The 16810-nt window shown below is 35.8% G+C and overlaps 1 protein-coding gene across 2 annotated transcripts in view; it reads right to left on the reverse strand.

Moving 5' to 3' along the window:
* The window catches only part of ESF1 (ESF1 nucleolar pre-rRNA processing protein homolog), a 62483-nt gene that overhangs the window by 12019 nt on the left and 33654 nt on the right, over window positions 1–16810 (reverse strand). For both annotated transcript variants that reach the window (XM_044263467.1, XM_044263468.1), the window contains exons 10-11: window positions 4350–4471; window positions 577–664 (exon numbers count right to left, since the gene is read on the reverse strand). In XM_044263467.1, coding sequence (XP_044119402.1) covers window positions 577–664; window positions 4350–4471 — 210 coding nt within the window. The remainder of the gene's footprint in view (window positions 1–576; window positions 665–4349; window positions 4472–16810) is intronic.

Below are 16810 nucleotides of genomic sequence, written 5' to 3' on the forward strand. Positions count from 1 at the left end.
AATGAGGAAGTTGGCTTTCTTCTGCAATAATGAAGCAGGACAAACGTAAAATGGATAAAATGGAACATAGATGTTTTTGTATATTTGAGCAGAAAAGCTTTTACACATCATCTAACACCATGTAAAAATTGAAATTTATACACACATCCACACGAACATAAATTTATTTTACATTCACTTTTTCATAGCCTTTGCAAAGACCTAGAATAGATGCATCATAAAAAAGCAGTGAAAACACACAAGAAGCTGACTTCCTTTTTCTTTCATCCTTTCTCTCATCAATCCTTCCGTAAGGGTATTTCTGAGAAAGGAATCCCTGGTAAACCATTAATTAATCAATCCTCAATCACATCACCAAAAGCTTCCTAATAAAATTTCTCCTTGTTTGTACAGGGGCATGCTGACCCTTCCTAAGCTGAGAGATGTTTATACCCCATTGGACAGACTGCTTAGAATCCACTAAAAGAGCTACACAAATTCTAGGAGTTTTAAGAGAATGGCAGTTTATACTGTTTCTACCCATATCACCTTTTAAAAAAAAACTCCAATTAAAAACTCAAATATGGGCTGGCTTACCTATTTTTGTCATTTCTTCGGCAAAGTATGGGTCATTCAAATCAACGTCAGAGGGAAGTTCATCTTCACTGGCCTCTTCAGCAAGAGCCTTAAAGTTGAATATAAGAATATATATAGTTTATTACAAAGACCATGAAGGAAAATCCTATCATTTCTTTTAAATCAAATAGTTCAATATACAGTTTCTGTCTTTAAAAACTTTATAATCTCTAAACAAAAGCTAGACACATAAACCAGACACATATATCAGTAATACTAGTTCAAAATAGGTAGTGCTAGAGGGGCAAAAATGAAATGATAAAGACATTCAAAAGAGAAGAACACTTTTATGTGGCTGACAGCAAAAGTAGGTGGTCTTTTCTCTCACAAAACTGAGAAACTGCAGTGACTATCAATAGTTTGAAGTATATGGTAGGTTATCATTTAAATTAGTATTTAAAACAATTTATTTGCTGGTTCAAGAAAGTGATTTTTTAAATTATGAAAATTAAAATGTATACAAAAGCAGTTAAGGACACCCAATTTCTTTTCTTTCTTTTCTTTTTTTTTTTTTAAAGATTTTATTTATTTATTTGACAGAGAGAGAGATCACAAGTAGGCAGGGAGGCAGGCAGAGAGAGAGAGAGGAGGAAGCAGGCTCCCTGCTGAGCAGAGAGCCCGATGCGGGACTCGATCCCAGGACCCTGAGATCATGACCTGATCCGAAGGCAGCGGCTTAACCCACTGAGCCACCCAGGCGCCCAAGGACACCCAATTTCAATAATTATCTTGCTTCATCTGTAATCTGCCCCTGAAAACCCTTTGGCTATTTTTAAGAACTGTTGGTTAAATTTTTCCTAATTAAATTTGAACAGATGGTCTATTAAATTAGAATATTTAAATTAAAAATCAAGCCTATAAAATAAATAGAACATATGAACTAAGATCAGACTAACCAGATTGAGTTTTATTCCGAGGAATCTAAAAAATAAGTCATTTTAATAAAAATATTTAGAGTGCACATTGCTAAACATCACCTTGCATGCTGAAGAAGACCCACCAAGCCCTAAAGAATATTCATTTTAGTATTACTATCCTTTTTTTAAGATTTATTTATTTATTTGAGAGAGAGAGAGAGAACAAGCAAGAGGGGAAGAAGAAATCTCAAGCAGACTCAGCGCTTAGCAAGGAGCCCGATGGGAGGGCTCAACCTCATGACCTTGAGATCATGACCTGAGCCAAAGCCAGAATCAGATGCTTTACAGACTGTGCCACATAGATGTCCCGATATTAATATCCTTTTAAGAACAAGAGCTAAAAATTTTTCACCAAACTTACAACAGATTCAGTAATAATATGTTTCTAACGAAGATTATGGAACCCCTACATATCTAACTACACATCTATCCACATATTTCTTTCTTTCTTTTTTTTTTTTAATAAAGATTTTTTTTTTTTTATTTACTTGACAGAGAGAGATCACAAGTAGGCAGAGAGGCAGGCAGAGAGAGAGAGAGAGAAGGAAGCAGGCTCCCTGCTGAGCAGAGAGCCTGATGCGGGACTCGATCCCAGGACCCTGAGATCATGACCTGAGCTGAAGGCAGCGGCTTAACCCACTGAGCCACCCAGGCGCCCTCCACATATTTCTTTAACTGCTTTTAGATCTAAACTATAGCTATATCAATTTTGGCCCATAATCATGTACTGATTTCTTTAGTAATAATTTCCCAGTTTCAAAACCGAAGTCACAGAGAGGAAAAGGGGAAAAGTATTTTTAACACGAAGGAAATTCTTGGGGGCGCCTGGGTGGCTCAGTTGGTTGAGCAACTGCCTTCAGCTCTGGTCATGATCCCGGACTTCTAGGATCGAGTCCCGCATCGCATCGGGCTCCCAGCTCCTTGGGGAGTCTGCTTCTCCCTCCGACCTTCTCCTCTCTCATGCTCTCTCTCACTCATTCTCTCTCAAATAAATAAATAAAATCTTAAAAAAAAAAAAACACCACGAAGGAAATTCTTAAAACTCTTCTCTACATGAAAACTATGGATGGAAGGATCTGTTGGAATCTAATACCAATCCAGCACAGAGCACTGAGTCTAGAACAAACTGGCTTTCAACAAATATATTTTTAATAGCAGTAATAAAATTAGTTATCTTAGCCCAATGGAGGGAAAGAGTAAAAGCACAAGATAAGCTCGAAGTGCCCAGCAAATAAAAATAAAAAAGAATAGTTGCTAAAGGTCTCAGACACAAGTGACTACTTTATTGACCCAAAAAGGACCCACTTGTAAGTTTAACAATAAACTGATGGCTTAATAACTTGTGAAATTATCCCATTTAGAAGATATTTTATTGCTTACTTAGTTTTTATTTTTTTATTAACATATAATGTATTATTTGCCTCAGGGGCACAGTTCTGTGAATCATTAGTCCTACACAATTCACAGCACTCCCCATAGCACATACCCTCCCAAATGTCCATAACCCAGCCACCCTATCCCTTCTCCCTCACCCCCCAGCAACCCTCAGTTTGTTTCCTGAAGAAGAGAGGCAGCTTATCAATGAGGACAGGGCTCTTACCCTCCTCATTTTCATTATCTATTTCCAGAAATACTGACTAAAATAGAGGGGTATAAAAAAAAAAAAAATCCCTCCAGTCCATCATTCAGTTTTGTAGCCCTCTGTCTTTACAAGCACTGGAAAGTCAAAGCTGTACCAAAAGCACAAGCTTCTGTAGGACAGAGAGAAATAATACTGTACAGTAGAAAGGACACTGGAGTAAGAGAGATCTGGATTCCAGTCTCAGCTTGGTCACTAACAAGCTCCGTAGCCGGAGATAAATCAGTTATTTTTCTACAACTATAAAGCATTAGAATTGGACTAGAACAAATCATTTAAGATTACTAAAACTGAAAAATTCTGTGATTACTGATACTATCTTAAGGCTATAACAGTACTGCTAGAATGCTGCATTTCAGTGACAAGAGTATTTTTAGTGGTAAAAATCGTTAAGTGGTCTCTGCTATTTCTAAAGAGTCTGTGGAAAAGATGTTATCCTCAAACAATGGGAGTCAAATCAGGTTTTTCAAGACAATATTTAGTGCAGAGGAAATATCCTTAATAAAAGGGATTGAATGACATGTTAATAGAGCCATATGGTAATAGAGAAAAATGAAAAATGCAGGTTGCGAAATGTAGAGAAAAAAATTTCACTCATGTCAAGAATTTCTGTATGTAGGGGCATCTGGGGGGCACATCTGGTTAAGTGTGTGATTCCCGGTTTTGGCTCAGGTCGTGATCTCAGGGATATGAGATCGAGCCCTGCACTGGACTCTGCACTTATGTGGAAGCAGCTTAAGACTCTTCTTCTCCCTCTGCCCTTCCTGCTTGTGCTCTCTCTCTCAAATAAACAAATCTTAAAAATTCTGTAATATATACATCCTCAAGTAAAAAAATTCTGTATGTATCTTTCTTCCTCAAAAACACAAATAGAATTGAATTGAATTGAACAGGTATCAACTAAACTATGTATCTTATTTGGTGGTATATAAAGGTAAAATACTAGAGCACTATAGTTAAAGTGGCTCTGGGCTTTTATTAGGATTTCTACCTCAGTACATCACTTTGCAGAAAACACTTAAGCTATTAGGTTCTTCCTTTCCTTTCTTACAGTTGTGATGATAACAAGGCCTATTCTAGTGAGTGGTTACATTATGAGATAACAGATGCCAAGGACCTGGTACCTTGTGATACATGGTTGTTGTTCAATAAATATTTGCTTAAAATATCATTGATACCTTCTGTTTCTTCTTTAGTCTTTTTTTCTCTTTCTTCTTCTCTAAAAATTGTTCCCAAGGGGTCAATTTATCTTTTCCTTCCAATTTGTTTTTGACCATCTCTTCTGCACTTTCTTTCAGACCTAAGAAAAAACAGAGTTCAACTTAAAATGTTGTATCTTTATCCATTAAAAATGTAATTTACCTCAAAAGATAATTTACATATATTTACCAAAATAACAAAATAAAATGCAATACTAAATTGTGTAACACTCCACAGAGTAATATAGGATCAAATCATATCAAAGTTATTTCTTAATAAAAAAAAATAAACTTAACCAGACCAAAATAAATAAACAAACTGAACAACTTGATATACAGTCAAGCCACTGAAGTAAAGTCTTTCATTTAGGTTCAAATTTCATTTCTCTATACTTAATTGCTTTGAGACTCTAAGAAAAATCCTGGAACAAAATCTTCTCAGTATATGACTAGTAATTCATTTTTGATGGCAAAAAGATAAGTGGTCTTTAACATAATTATTTCTAATTGCTTCTGTTGCCCAAATAAAAGACTGCATTCCCTGGAAACTACAGGTGACTAAAAAAAATTGATTAATAAGGCAATCCTTGTTGAAGCACCCCCAGAGAAAAGAATTCTCATGTCTCAAGTACTCTGTAAGATACATCCTTATGATCAAAAGGACCACCAAGGTCAGATCCCACTTTGTATGGTTTACCTCTTTCAACGTTATCTGTTCTTATATTTCATCTTTAAAGGTCCTTATTTCTTATATTCTATAGCTCCTAATTCATGTTTCTAGGTGGCTTATGTAATAACTGGACTGGATGACAGTGAGAAAGAAAAAGCCCTGAGGCTGACCTATCAGTCCTTGAAGACCCTCACTACTGCCAAAATAAAGGAAATGTGATTACTGTGCTGTTACCTTTGATAATAAAGATGTTTGTTTTATTTTGTAGTATTTTTTGGACATTACAGTTTGGTTTGAGGAGGAGGAAGCTTCACTATTTATATGACAAAATATTCATTTCAGAAAAATAATACTTAATGGAATGATTCAAAATGTTTTTTTTTAAAAAAAGGTTTTATTTATTTATTTGACATAGAGAGATCACAAGTAGGCAGAGAGGCAGACAGAGAGAGGGGGGGAAGCAGGATCCCTACTGAGCAGAGAGCCCAACGCGATCCCAGGACCCTGAGATCATGATCTGAGCCAAAGGTAGAGGCTTAACCCACTGAGCCACCCAGGTGCCCCTCAAAATGTTTTTTGAGAGAGACATGGTCAATTCAGATCATCTTCCCAGATAATACTCTAAATTCTAAGGTGAAAGCAATCCTAAGGATATAACAATTCCTTTTCTTCCTGATGAGTATACTGAGACAAAGAGTATTCAGCAACTTGCTAAGAACATGCAGCGAGGAAGCCACATGACTGTAATTGCCTGGTTATCCTCTATACTATGACCAGATACATCTAAAATGCTGATTTGACCCAGAATAAAGAAATGTATAAGGTGAATGAATAGATGGGCCTAGGTAGTTCAGTCATTAAGCCTGCCTTCAGTTAAGTTCATGATCCCAGGTTCCTGTGACAAGCCTGACATCAGGCTCCCTCTCAGTGGAAGCCTGCTTCCCCCTCTCCCACTCCCCCTGCTTGTGTTCCCTCTTGCTGTGTTTCTGTGTTTCTGTCGAATAAATAAATAAATAAAATCTTAAAAAAATAAATAAAGTGAATGAATACAGTCAAAAGCTTTGGGCCTCAGGTTCCTTATCTGCAAAAGGAGTTTGGTGTAGATCAGCAATGTAACCCTCCCACCCACATACACCTTTTCCCCCCGCTCAAAGAAAATATTTGGTAGAAGTCCAAATATGTAACAACTAGAAGTAGTGCTTTGGGTCTTGTGTCTCAAAGAACAGCCTGAAACAGCTGGAACAGATGTTCTCTAAGGTCCCTTCCTTGGCTTTTAGGCCAAGACTTAATCTTCAAATTTCTGACTTAGAAAAGTATTAAATTATCTGCATACTCAAGGTTATGTAGATTTGTTTTTATGATGCGCTGCTGGTAAGATCTCTGACTTACTGAATGCTAAATCAGAAACACAACTCTCAATTCAAAGATGTTTCTTATGAGAAAAATACAGTTCTCTTTACTAAACTGTTTTTAAGAGAAATGTGAGCAGTATAAAACGATGTCCAGATCTTTGAATCAACAAATATACAGCATTTAGGAAATGTAAACTGGGATCACTGGGAGAAAGCAGCAAATCCTGACAAAAGAAGTTGGTTTTAAATCACAAAATAATAGGCTTATATATTATGCCTATGGGTTAGCATACAATCAATTCAGTGCAATTCTACATGCACAGTACTATATTATTAGAAGAATATGATGTTTAAATAATCTTTAAGGTATTCTAGTATAATTTCCTCAAACATTAAGATTTTATTACTCTAAAATACTAAATTATTATTTTTAAACATTTTTTTTTTCACCAAAAAAGTATTCTTTGTTTAATTTTGATCCTTGAAACTTACTATGATGCTAAGGAAAGTTCTGTATCATTGTCTCAGGTAACTAGGACACTGCTTTGATGTATCTTTTTTTTAAAAGATTTTATTTAGAGAGAGAGAGACCACAAGTAGGCGGGGGGGGGGAGGGGAGAAGAAGCAGACTCCCTGCTGAGCAGAAAGTCCCATGTGGGGCTCGATCCCAAGACCCTGAGATCATGACCTGAGCCGAAGGCAGCGGCTTAACCCACTGAGCCACTACCCAGGCGCCCCTGCTTTGATGTGTCTTAATCTTTTTTGGGAACATAGATACCTTGAGAATTTGATAAAAGATACAGAATCTCTCCCTGAAACACTGTAGTACCGGAAAAACTTGCATACAGTGTTCAGGGGCTTATGGATACTCCATGCTCATTTCTATGTAAGGACTTAGGGTCTCAGGGTCTCAGAGGCAGCAGAAGTCTACATGAAAATGGGAGGCCAGCTCCCAAAACTGGAAAACTCATTAGCACTGACATTTGTAGATTCTGCAGCACAGTTCCTCATATCAGCACTGTTGTTATTTTGTACCAAATAATCCTTTGTTGTGAGGAATTATCCTGTACATTGTAAGGGGTTTATCAGTATCTCTTCACTATCCACTAGATGCCAACAGCCCCAGTCATAAAACTTAAAAAAAAAAAAAAAAAAAAAAAAATGTCTCCAGATATTGCAAATGTCCTCTTGGAAACAAAATCACTCCTAGTTGAGAACCACTGTTCTAGACAATGATTAGAAATCACTTCTGAAAAAAAAAAAAAGACTATTTCATTATTTGCATCATATAAGTTATGTGTAATTTTATTTGGTACTTGGTACTTGATTATATAATCTTTCACTTTCGAGTTTTCTCCCAACTAAACCAAAGGCAGCTAAAGTCACCTTCTTTTGTATTCCATGATATTATACATAGTGCTAGACACACAGTAAGTACTTAATAAACACTTAATTGATTTGTCTTAAAGGAAGAATTCTTATTTCAAGCCAACTGTTTGATCCTGCAAGTTTGGAACATACTCTCCAACAGAAAATGAATCAAATTTAAGATATAAATACAAATGGCCTTCATCTCAAAGTGGGGTGTGTGTGTGTGTGTGTGTGTGTGTGTGTATGCTCCCACGCATGCTTAACAGACCTACAGCTCTAGAATAATTAATGAAATATTATTCTCAGAAAATATAATTTTTTGATGTTTAGCTTGTTTATAACAACAAAGAAATAGTTATCTTCAGTTAAATACAGTCTGAAATTTTTTGCCTGGCTCTCACTTAAACACACCAAATCTGTATTAAGTAGAATGACAAACACATTGCAGTGAATTAACACAACACCATGATAACTTAAAAATGCTTTGTTCTCATTGTCATCATGAGGTCATTTAAATCTCTTGCCACAGATCACAGTTGTTTATGTTCTGGTTCTTAAAAAATATGTCCATTCCAGAAGTCTCTTGGCATATGCACAAGAACATTCTTCAGACAGTTTCAGCCTCATTTGAGAGCAGCCACTATGTGACTAAAAAACAACTTCATTATAGCTGTTTTTAGTTTTGCACAAATTTGTTTTTAAAAATTTTAAGTGTATAGCCAAAGACTGCCAAATTAGTTAAAAATAACATCAATAATCCTACAAATAAGGGGTAGAAAACTCTTTCAAAGCCAACCATGAACACAGATTACTCAATTATGACAATAATTTAAGCAAAATCCATTCAGAATTATTTTGGCAATTTGCAAATGTACAAAAATACTTTAAATATGCTTTCAAAATCCACTAAAACAAAAGTATACATTTCCCCTGACCTTACTAATAGGAAATATTTGGAAAGTCTTCAACAGGTAGGACATGAATAACTTAAATTAACTCAACTAGGTACTGTAGTTGGTTTTGTTTATAAAAACAAAAAGCATGTTTTAAGATTTCTGATATAAGCTGAAACTAGCACTTTTACTTAAATGAGGACTTAGGATCCACTGAGAAAAGTTATGAACACTTATGGTTCTATCTTTATTTATGGTTGTATGTTTAAATCAAACAGTGTAACACTCAATTCCAAAAGCAGCTTTTAAAATGTAACTACCACCACCACCACCACTGCAAGGAACTCCCAACTTGGAATTCACTCTGGGTATAAGGGTTTTAAAGGAAAACCACCAAACATGTCCTAAGAACACTGACATCAAAGGCACCCCTTCAAACTGGCCAGTTATCCTCAATGCTGTGGGGAGAGGGAAGAACACATTTACTTATATAATAGAGGTCACAGGAATATTTGTTCCCTGTGAGTAATGGCAATCTTCACCAGTGGCATTTTTTCCCTCTACGGTAATCAAGTGATTAAGTACTTAGGATATCCTCAAAGCATACTGGTTAAGTCAAACTATCCATCTTTATAATGAGAAAGATGAAGATTTGAAATATTTTGAACTTGGTTCAAGACTTGTTCAGAACAAGAAATTGTTCAGAACATGTTCAGAATTTGGTCCATTCTTTCTTATTTTAACTTCTGTAAATCCTTTTCAAATTCTTACAGTACTGTATTTTTATCCTGTACCTATATCACAGCTGCAACTTCATAATTTGTGTGATTTTTAAAATTATTCTTAATAGCTATCTCCTTTATTAGCTTGCAAGCTCCATGAGGGGAGAGGCCATTCATAGCCTGTCTCTCTACCAGTCCCAGTGAAATTCACCCCGGTGGCTAGTGAAGGGCCTACCCTAGTAAATGTTGACAAATGAAAGGATAAACAAGTCAAATTTGTTGCCAACCTTATGGACAAAGGGCAACAATTCATGAAATTAAAGAAGTAAAATAACAACTAGTTTGGGGAACAACAGTAAACAGTAAAAATTACAAGTCAGCCAAAACCAAAAATGCTCTTCTTATTCACTTAATACTGTTAGTATACTATTATGCCTACTATATGGAAACAACACAGACATCTTTAATAAAGATGATAATAAGAGGACACAGGCAAGCTGCTTAGACTAGAAAAGGTTTCTCACATAACATTTAATTTGTTATCTCCCAAAATATTCATTCAGGTATCCATAGAAGATTACCTCTCAAGTCTGTACTGAATGAATAAATGTTAATGCTTTTTGCTGTTGCTGATTATCTAAAAGCTATTTCAGTGGGTAGCAACTGTTTCACATTTGTCTTGAATTTGAGCTTATACTCTAACCTCTTCTAAATCTCCTTTTACCCTCCTTTAGAGTGATACCTTCCATTTGTAAATATTTTCAGTTTACTGTGAACCAAGGTGTCCCTGCTTCTTAGAATTGAATGTTCTTAAGCTGACTTCAAATACAAGACATTTGGGCCTCATTTAGGGAGCTACTGTTTTCTGTATTTGTCTGTAATTATTTGTATTTTATTTTTGTTTTTGTTGCTTTTCAAATAGTTTGTAATCACAATGTACATAATAACAACCTGTCCTAATAATAACAGAATAAAATTCTGGCTGAGTTTGGTGAAGCCATACAGCTATTTAATTTATGGCAAAGAGGAATGACGAACTGCCTTTGCTACTGTTATTTTTTACACATTAATGTTTACAGACAAGGTGGAAAGTAAATATAAAACTTTTCAGCAAATGGCTAAGATTAGGAAACAAAGGGGATTTTCTGGAGTCTAGTCACAATAAGAAAACTCAATCAGAACTGTTAAACTAGCTCAGAAGCAAGGACTTTCCCTTGGGGACATACCCTATTCCACTAGGGTCCAGGATGGATCTTGGATTTTAATGGGCTGCTAGCCAAGGAAGACAGGATACAAAGTTTGGAGCCTGATTATAGTGGAAAGTCCCACTGATACTACTACCATGAAGCCAGGATCCTTAAGGGTGCCTTCAGTGGTGCTGCCCTTCCTCCAAAAACTTAGAATACTTGCCTTTCTGGGCTTTGGCTTTGAGCAGAACAAGGGAAGTAAAAACACGTTTCCCCCCCTAGAGAATTTATAACCACAAGCCCACAAATCCATGGGTTTGTGGCTAGAATTCACACTATCTGTGGGGCCCCAAATACCCCAAAGCAAAAATTTGGTTTCAATTGGTCTTGGATTGGAAGTGCCCTTAGGTATTTGGCAAATACTCTCTCAAGCACTCTCTAAAGAAGTACTTTTGACCCAGGCCTCTGAGAATTCCCATAGGTGAAAAAAGATCCAAGAACAATGAGATCACCAAAAAAATTCAATATGAACCAGAGAAAGGAGAAACAAAATATAAAAGCCAGGTCTATAAAGACTAAAGATTTTGGAATGATCAGATACAGAATAAAAAATCAGCACATTAAAAAAAGAGAGAGAAAATTAAAAGATAAAATCATCAAAAGTATGAGACAGATTTGGAAAAGAAAAAAAAAACTTCCTCAAATAAAACATATAATTGAAATAATAAAGTCAGCAGCCAAGTTAACAACAAGCCTGTAAGAATTAAAGAAAAAATTAATGAACTGAAAGACAAATTTAAGAAATTACATAGCATAATACATAGGCTGAAAGGTATAGAACATGTCAGTTATGAGATATAAAATGAGAAGGTACCACATATATCAAACAGAATTTCCAGAAGGCAAAAAGAGAGAACACGAGAAAAAGGTAATATTTTAAAAGAAAATGACTGAAATTTTAAAAACTGATGAAAGGTACTGATCTTTAAGATTCTGGGTATCCAATTACCTCTACACAAGATTAAAGCTACCAAGCAAAAGTATGACCTAGATAAACCATAATGAAACTCCAAAACATTAAAGTATTTTAAAATCCAGGGACAAAAAACCAGCACTGTGGAGCAAGTCAAGTGTGTTCTTTAGTTATACTGGTTTCCTTACCTGTAACTGCCAACAGAAGTCAAGGGGGACCCTTGTGAGCTCACAGTAAATTTGCCTATCCCCAGAAAGGGGTTAAGACGGTGATTAGCTAGGTGCATTCATGGCAACAGTAGATACCTTTCCCTCCCTAATCCTCAACTCAAACCTCACCACCAAAATCTGCGTTACACCTACAAGAAACAAACTCTGTGGCCTTTTTATACGTATTCATTTCGGTTACCACAAAAAGCCCTAATCACCAGGTTCCTCCTAATCTCCCATGTTTTTATCCTCAGAGGTTAACTACAAATCGACTCTTCTGCCACTATTTCTCTTCCCCTCCAACTCTCTACCACTAAATTCTCCAGAATTCATAGTGCCTTATCAGTAAAAACTCAATTATTTTATCTCTGAACATTTTCTTCATCTTCTTGCTCTAATTGAAACTCGGCTCTTCCCAGAAGATACTGCAAACTACAGCACTTGGAAATGGTTTGTTGTTGTTGGAGCTTGTTTTCTTCAGAGAACCCTCAACCAATTGTTCTGGGAGGGGGTGGGATATTTTTGACGGTCATTAGTGCCCTTTTATCCAGTTTAAGAAGTATGGTACAGGTCCAGGGAATGACAGACTAACTAATAAAACAGCCAAGCAAGAGATCATGCAGTTTTGAAACTTGGGTACATGACAGAGGTGACATCTCAGATTACTGAAGTGAGAGATTATTCAATAAATGGAACAGGATAAAAAAGTCCAAGTAGAAGAAGATAAAATTGGATGTTTACCTTATATCATATAAAAAATCAACTCCTAATGAATCAAGGACTTCAATGTCAAAAACATTAAAACTTACTACCTTCAGTAGAAAATAAAGATGAGTATCAGTCTTATCTGTATTGAAAAGGATTTTGTACATGAAACACAGAAGTCACTAATTATAGGGCACCTGGGTGGCTCAGTCAGTTAAGCATCTGCCTTCGGCTCAGGTCACGATCCCAGGGTCCTGGGACTGAGCCCCACATCAGGCTCCCTCCTCTGCTGGGAGTCTGCTTCTCCCTCTCCCTATGGCACTCTCCCTGCTTGTGCTCCTGCTCGCGTGCTCTCTCTCTCTCCCTGTGTCAAATAAAATAAATAAAATCTTAAAAAAAAAAAAGAATTAAGTATTTCATCTTGTTGAACATTCACATACCCTATGACCCAGCAATTATACTCCTTGATAAATACCCAGAAAAACTTAAACACCTACCAGAAGATGCACAGAGATGTTCATAACAGCATGATTCATCATAGTAAAGAACATCCCAGATGCATATCCAACAGGAGAATGGATATACACTGTGGTATATACACTCAAATGAATGAGCTACAGTTACACAAAATACGGATAAATCTTAGCAATATAATGTTGAGTAAAAAAAAAAAATCAGTCTCCAAAGATTTTTTAAGTATCTAAAACCCACACCTGTTTCCCCAATGTGAACAAAGTTAACAGCTTTAATTTATACAATTTAATAGTTTTAATATAGTCACAAGTATGTGCAACTGTCACTAGTCAATTTTAGAACATTTGTATTTCCTCAAAAAGACACTCTTATCTCTCTCCCCAGCAACCAACAATCTACTTACTTTCTCTATATATTTTCTTACTCTGGACATTTCACATAAAATACTTGGTCTTTTCTAATTGACTTCCTTTACTGAGCATGAAAATTCAAGGTTCATCCACTTTGTAGCATATATCAGTATACCTTATTCCTTTTCATGCACTCATGCTTTTTAGGAAAACTTATGAGATGAAAATATATACAATGGAGTGAATACTGAAATCTGGATAATGGTTTTAACAGGTATGGAGAAGTAAGGGAGATCAAAAGGATAAATGTAAGCTACTGTATGGTTCTAGCTTACAAAAGCTGTGGGTTCATTTATTAATTACTAAAAATAAATAAGTAAAAGGGCCAAGCTGGACCAATGATGAGTGTCCTAATCCAAGGATTAGAACTGATTTAATTATATGAACCAAAGGTACAAAAGAATAAAGAACAAGTTTAATGAAGTTGACTACACCGTTTGTTCTTCAAATGATATTGTAAAGAGTAAAAAGAGTAAAAAGAACATATTTGTAAAATATATGACTGATAGATACCAGTCCAGAATATCTGAAGAACTTCTATGAATCACTAAAACAGAATACTACATAAAAATGGTCAAAAGACTAAACAGGTATTTCACAGATAAGGAAATAAAAAGAAATGTTCTTCCTTATTAGTAATTAGGCAAATGCTTGAGCAAGTCTTTAACTTAAGTCAGGTCATATCCTTCTACTTCTCATTTCATTTACAATAAAAGCTAACGTCCATTCAGAGGTCTCAAAACCCTCTATGATTTGGCTACCTCTCTGCTCTCATCTTCTAGTACTGTCCATTCCCTGGCCCATTCTGCTTCAGCCACTGCTGCTTCTTAAATGCTCTTGGACAAATCAGAAATGCTCCCCCTTCAAGGTTTTGGCATTTATTGTTTCCTCTGCCTGAAATGCTCTTCCGCAGGATAACAACTATTATGTATTGTCCTTTCTATTACGTCTTTGTGCAAATGTCACTTTCTCAATGAAGCTTTTCCTGACCTATTGAAATAGCTACCTACTCTCATCCCTGAACTTCCTACTCCTCATCCAGGCTTTATCCTTTTGTTTTCACAGCTCTGAATCATAACCTGGTTATTTTACCTATTTGTTTCATTCCCTTTTTCCCCTTTCTCCTCCACACTACAGTGTAGGTCCCGTCCCCATAAAGGTCCGTTCAGTGTTCTGTCTCCAGAGAAAAGAGTCTGGCACACATAGCAGGAACTCAACAAATATTTAAGAATAATACACAATTAAAACCATAATGAGATACCATTAGCTACATATTCAACTAGCAGAAACTGAAAAGCCTGATAATATCTATTAATGATGAGGATAAAGAGCTTTGGGAACTCACACCACTGGTTAAAATGGTACAGGCCCCTGGGAAAACAATTCAGCATAACCCAGTAAATGTAACTCTGTGAGCAGGCTCCACAACCAACAAACTCTACACATATCCAAGACATTCTCTCTATATATTCCTAGGTGAGAAGTCCCAAGAATATTCACGAAGACATTGTAACAGCAATGCTATAATAACTGCAATAGAGCAGACTTGATATATCTAAAATGGAATTCTGTCTAATAGTGAAAATTAATAGAACATATCCTTACATACTGATAAGGATAACTTTCAAAAATAGAATGTTAGTAACAAAAAACAAGCAGAAGAATATAGAGAAGATACTTTTTATAATGATCAAAATCAACAAAACTGTTTAGGGATATATGTATATGTGGCAAAATGATTATATAGAAGAAGAGAATGATTAACATGAAATACAGTTTAAATTTTCTCTAGTAGAGAAAGGGAGAGAGTGCAACTGGGGAGTCTCATAGGTGACTGCAGGCATTGGTAAAGTTCTTTCTTAAGCTAAGTGTACAGGTGTTCATTTTATTATTTTTCTTTAAACTGTATAACTCAGTTTTTGCCTTTTTTAATCTTTTGTTGTCTACCCCCCACAGTAAAACATTAAAAAAAAAAAGAAAAAAAAGAGTGCTTACTTCTTTGACAACTGTATGCAAAAATGGCTTTCACCTGCCTTTTCTCATTTACTCCCCATCCAAATAAAAAACTTGAACCCAGATTTTCTGATAGCAAGCCCTCTATCTTCTTTTAATAATCACAGTAAACTATTAATGCTATTCCAAATTTCACTGTAAGCAGGTCCCAATCTATACACTGTATTGAAAAATCCACCTATAAATTGGTGGCTTGAAACTAAGTTTGTTTTCCTCCCTGGAAGAGTTTCTGACCACAGAAGCTATTAATATGTAAGGACAATTTGAGGCTGGGATCCAACCAAAATGGAATTTCTAAGTCCATTAAAGAAAAAAACTTTATAAGAATAAAAGGAAATGAAAAATATATCAACCTCCCTAGCATTTCAGTATTTAACAACTTTTCAAGCTAGATTTTTCTATTTTCTTCCACATTTACTGGAGTTATATGTAAGTGAACTATACATTCTGACTACTTTAAGAAGATGTCACAAATAACTATTAGGAGAGCAGTAGACTGCCAACCTTCTTCCTATTCTGGTAGATTAAAAAAATGATAAGATTTATATAGGATAAGATTTATATAGGAAATGGAGGAGGCAACCAGAGAAGGAAATCACCCTGAGGGTTCCAGTTGGGCTAAGGGCTAACGGGATCAACATATTGGTTGGGAATCCCTGACAGACTATCATTCAAGGTTTACTTTTTCAACTTTTCCAGTATTTGTAATTAACTCAGAGTTAATTCATGGGCAATATCCTCTACTGCAACATTAAAAAAATTACACAATGAGAGTAATATAGAATGAAAGTAACATTAATACTTAGGACTTCAATATTTCCACAGCTTGTCTTGTAAGTAAGCACTGATTCTATTCTTGGGGATTCTCTGGTGACAGAATCTACTGAGGAAATCTGTAACAAGCCAAGCAGTCTTAGGTCCCAAGATAGAATCTTAGAATACCAACTATTAACATGTATGGCCCCAGAAACCTGCAGTGTTCAACACTGGCAAAATGTTTTTGCCTTTTCTGTTTGTTTGTTAACCTCCAGAACAGCTTATTGGTCACAAGACAGCCCTCTCTGACACTGTCACACAGGTGACATTGGCTGGAGACCAAAATGTTCCCACACCCTGAGAAGTCTGTAATAGCACGTACTGGTCCGTCCCTGATAAGTGCTTAGTTTTTTTAATAAAATTTATCCAAATTCTCAAGTAAAACTCACTGAACATCTTTGTGTGTCTTTGTGCACACAACAGTAAACACATGCAGATTGAGAAAAGCACTAAATGAAGACACTGGACCCAAATTCAATTAGTAATCCAGGGAAAATACTCTAACGGGTACAGAAGTCAGACACATCAAGGTTTGAATTACAGTTCTTCTAGCTCCTAGCTGTATGACCTTTTTTTTTTTTTTTTTTTAAGATTTTATTTATTTATTTGACAGGGATAATAACTAGGCAGAGAGGCAGGCAGAGA

Source organism: Neovison vison, chromosome 8, assembly GCF_020171115.1.
Source record: "Neovison vison isolate M4711 chromosome 8, ASM_NN_V1, whole genome shotgun sequence".
Lineage (NCBI taxonomy): Eukaryota > Metazoa > Chordata > Mammalia > Carnivora > Mustelidae > Neogale > Neogale vison.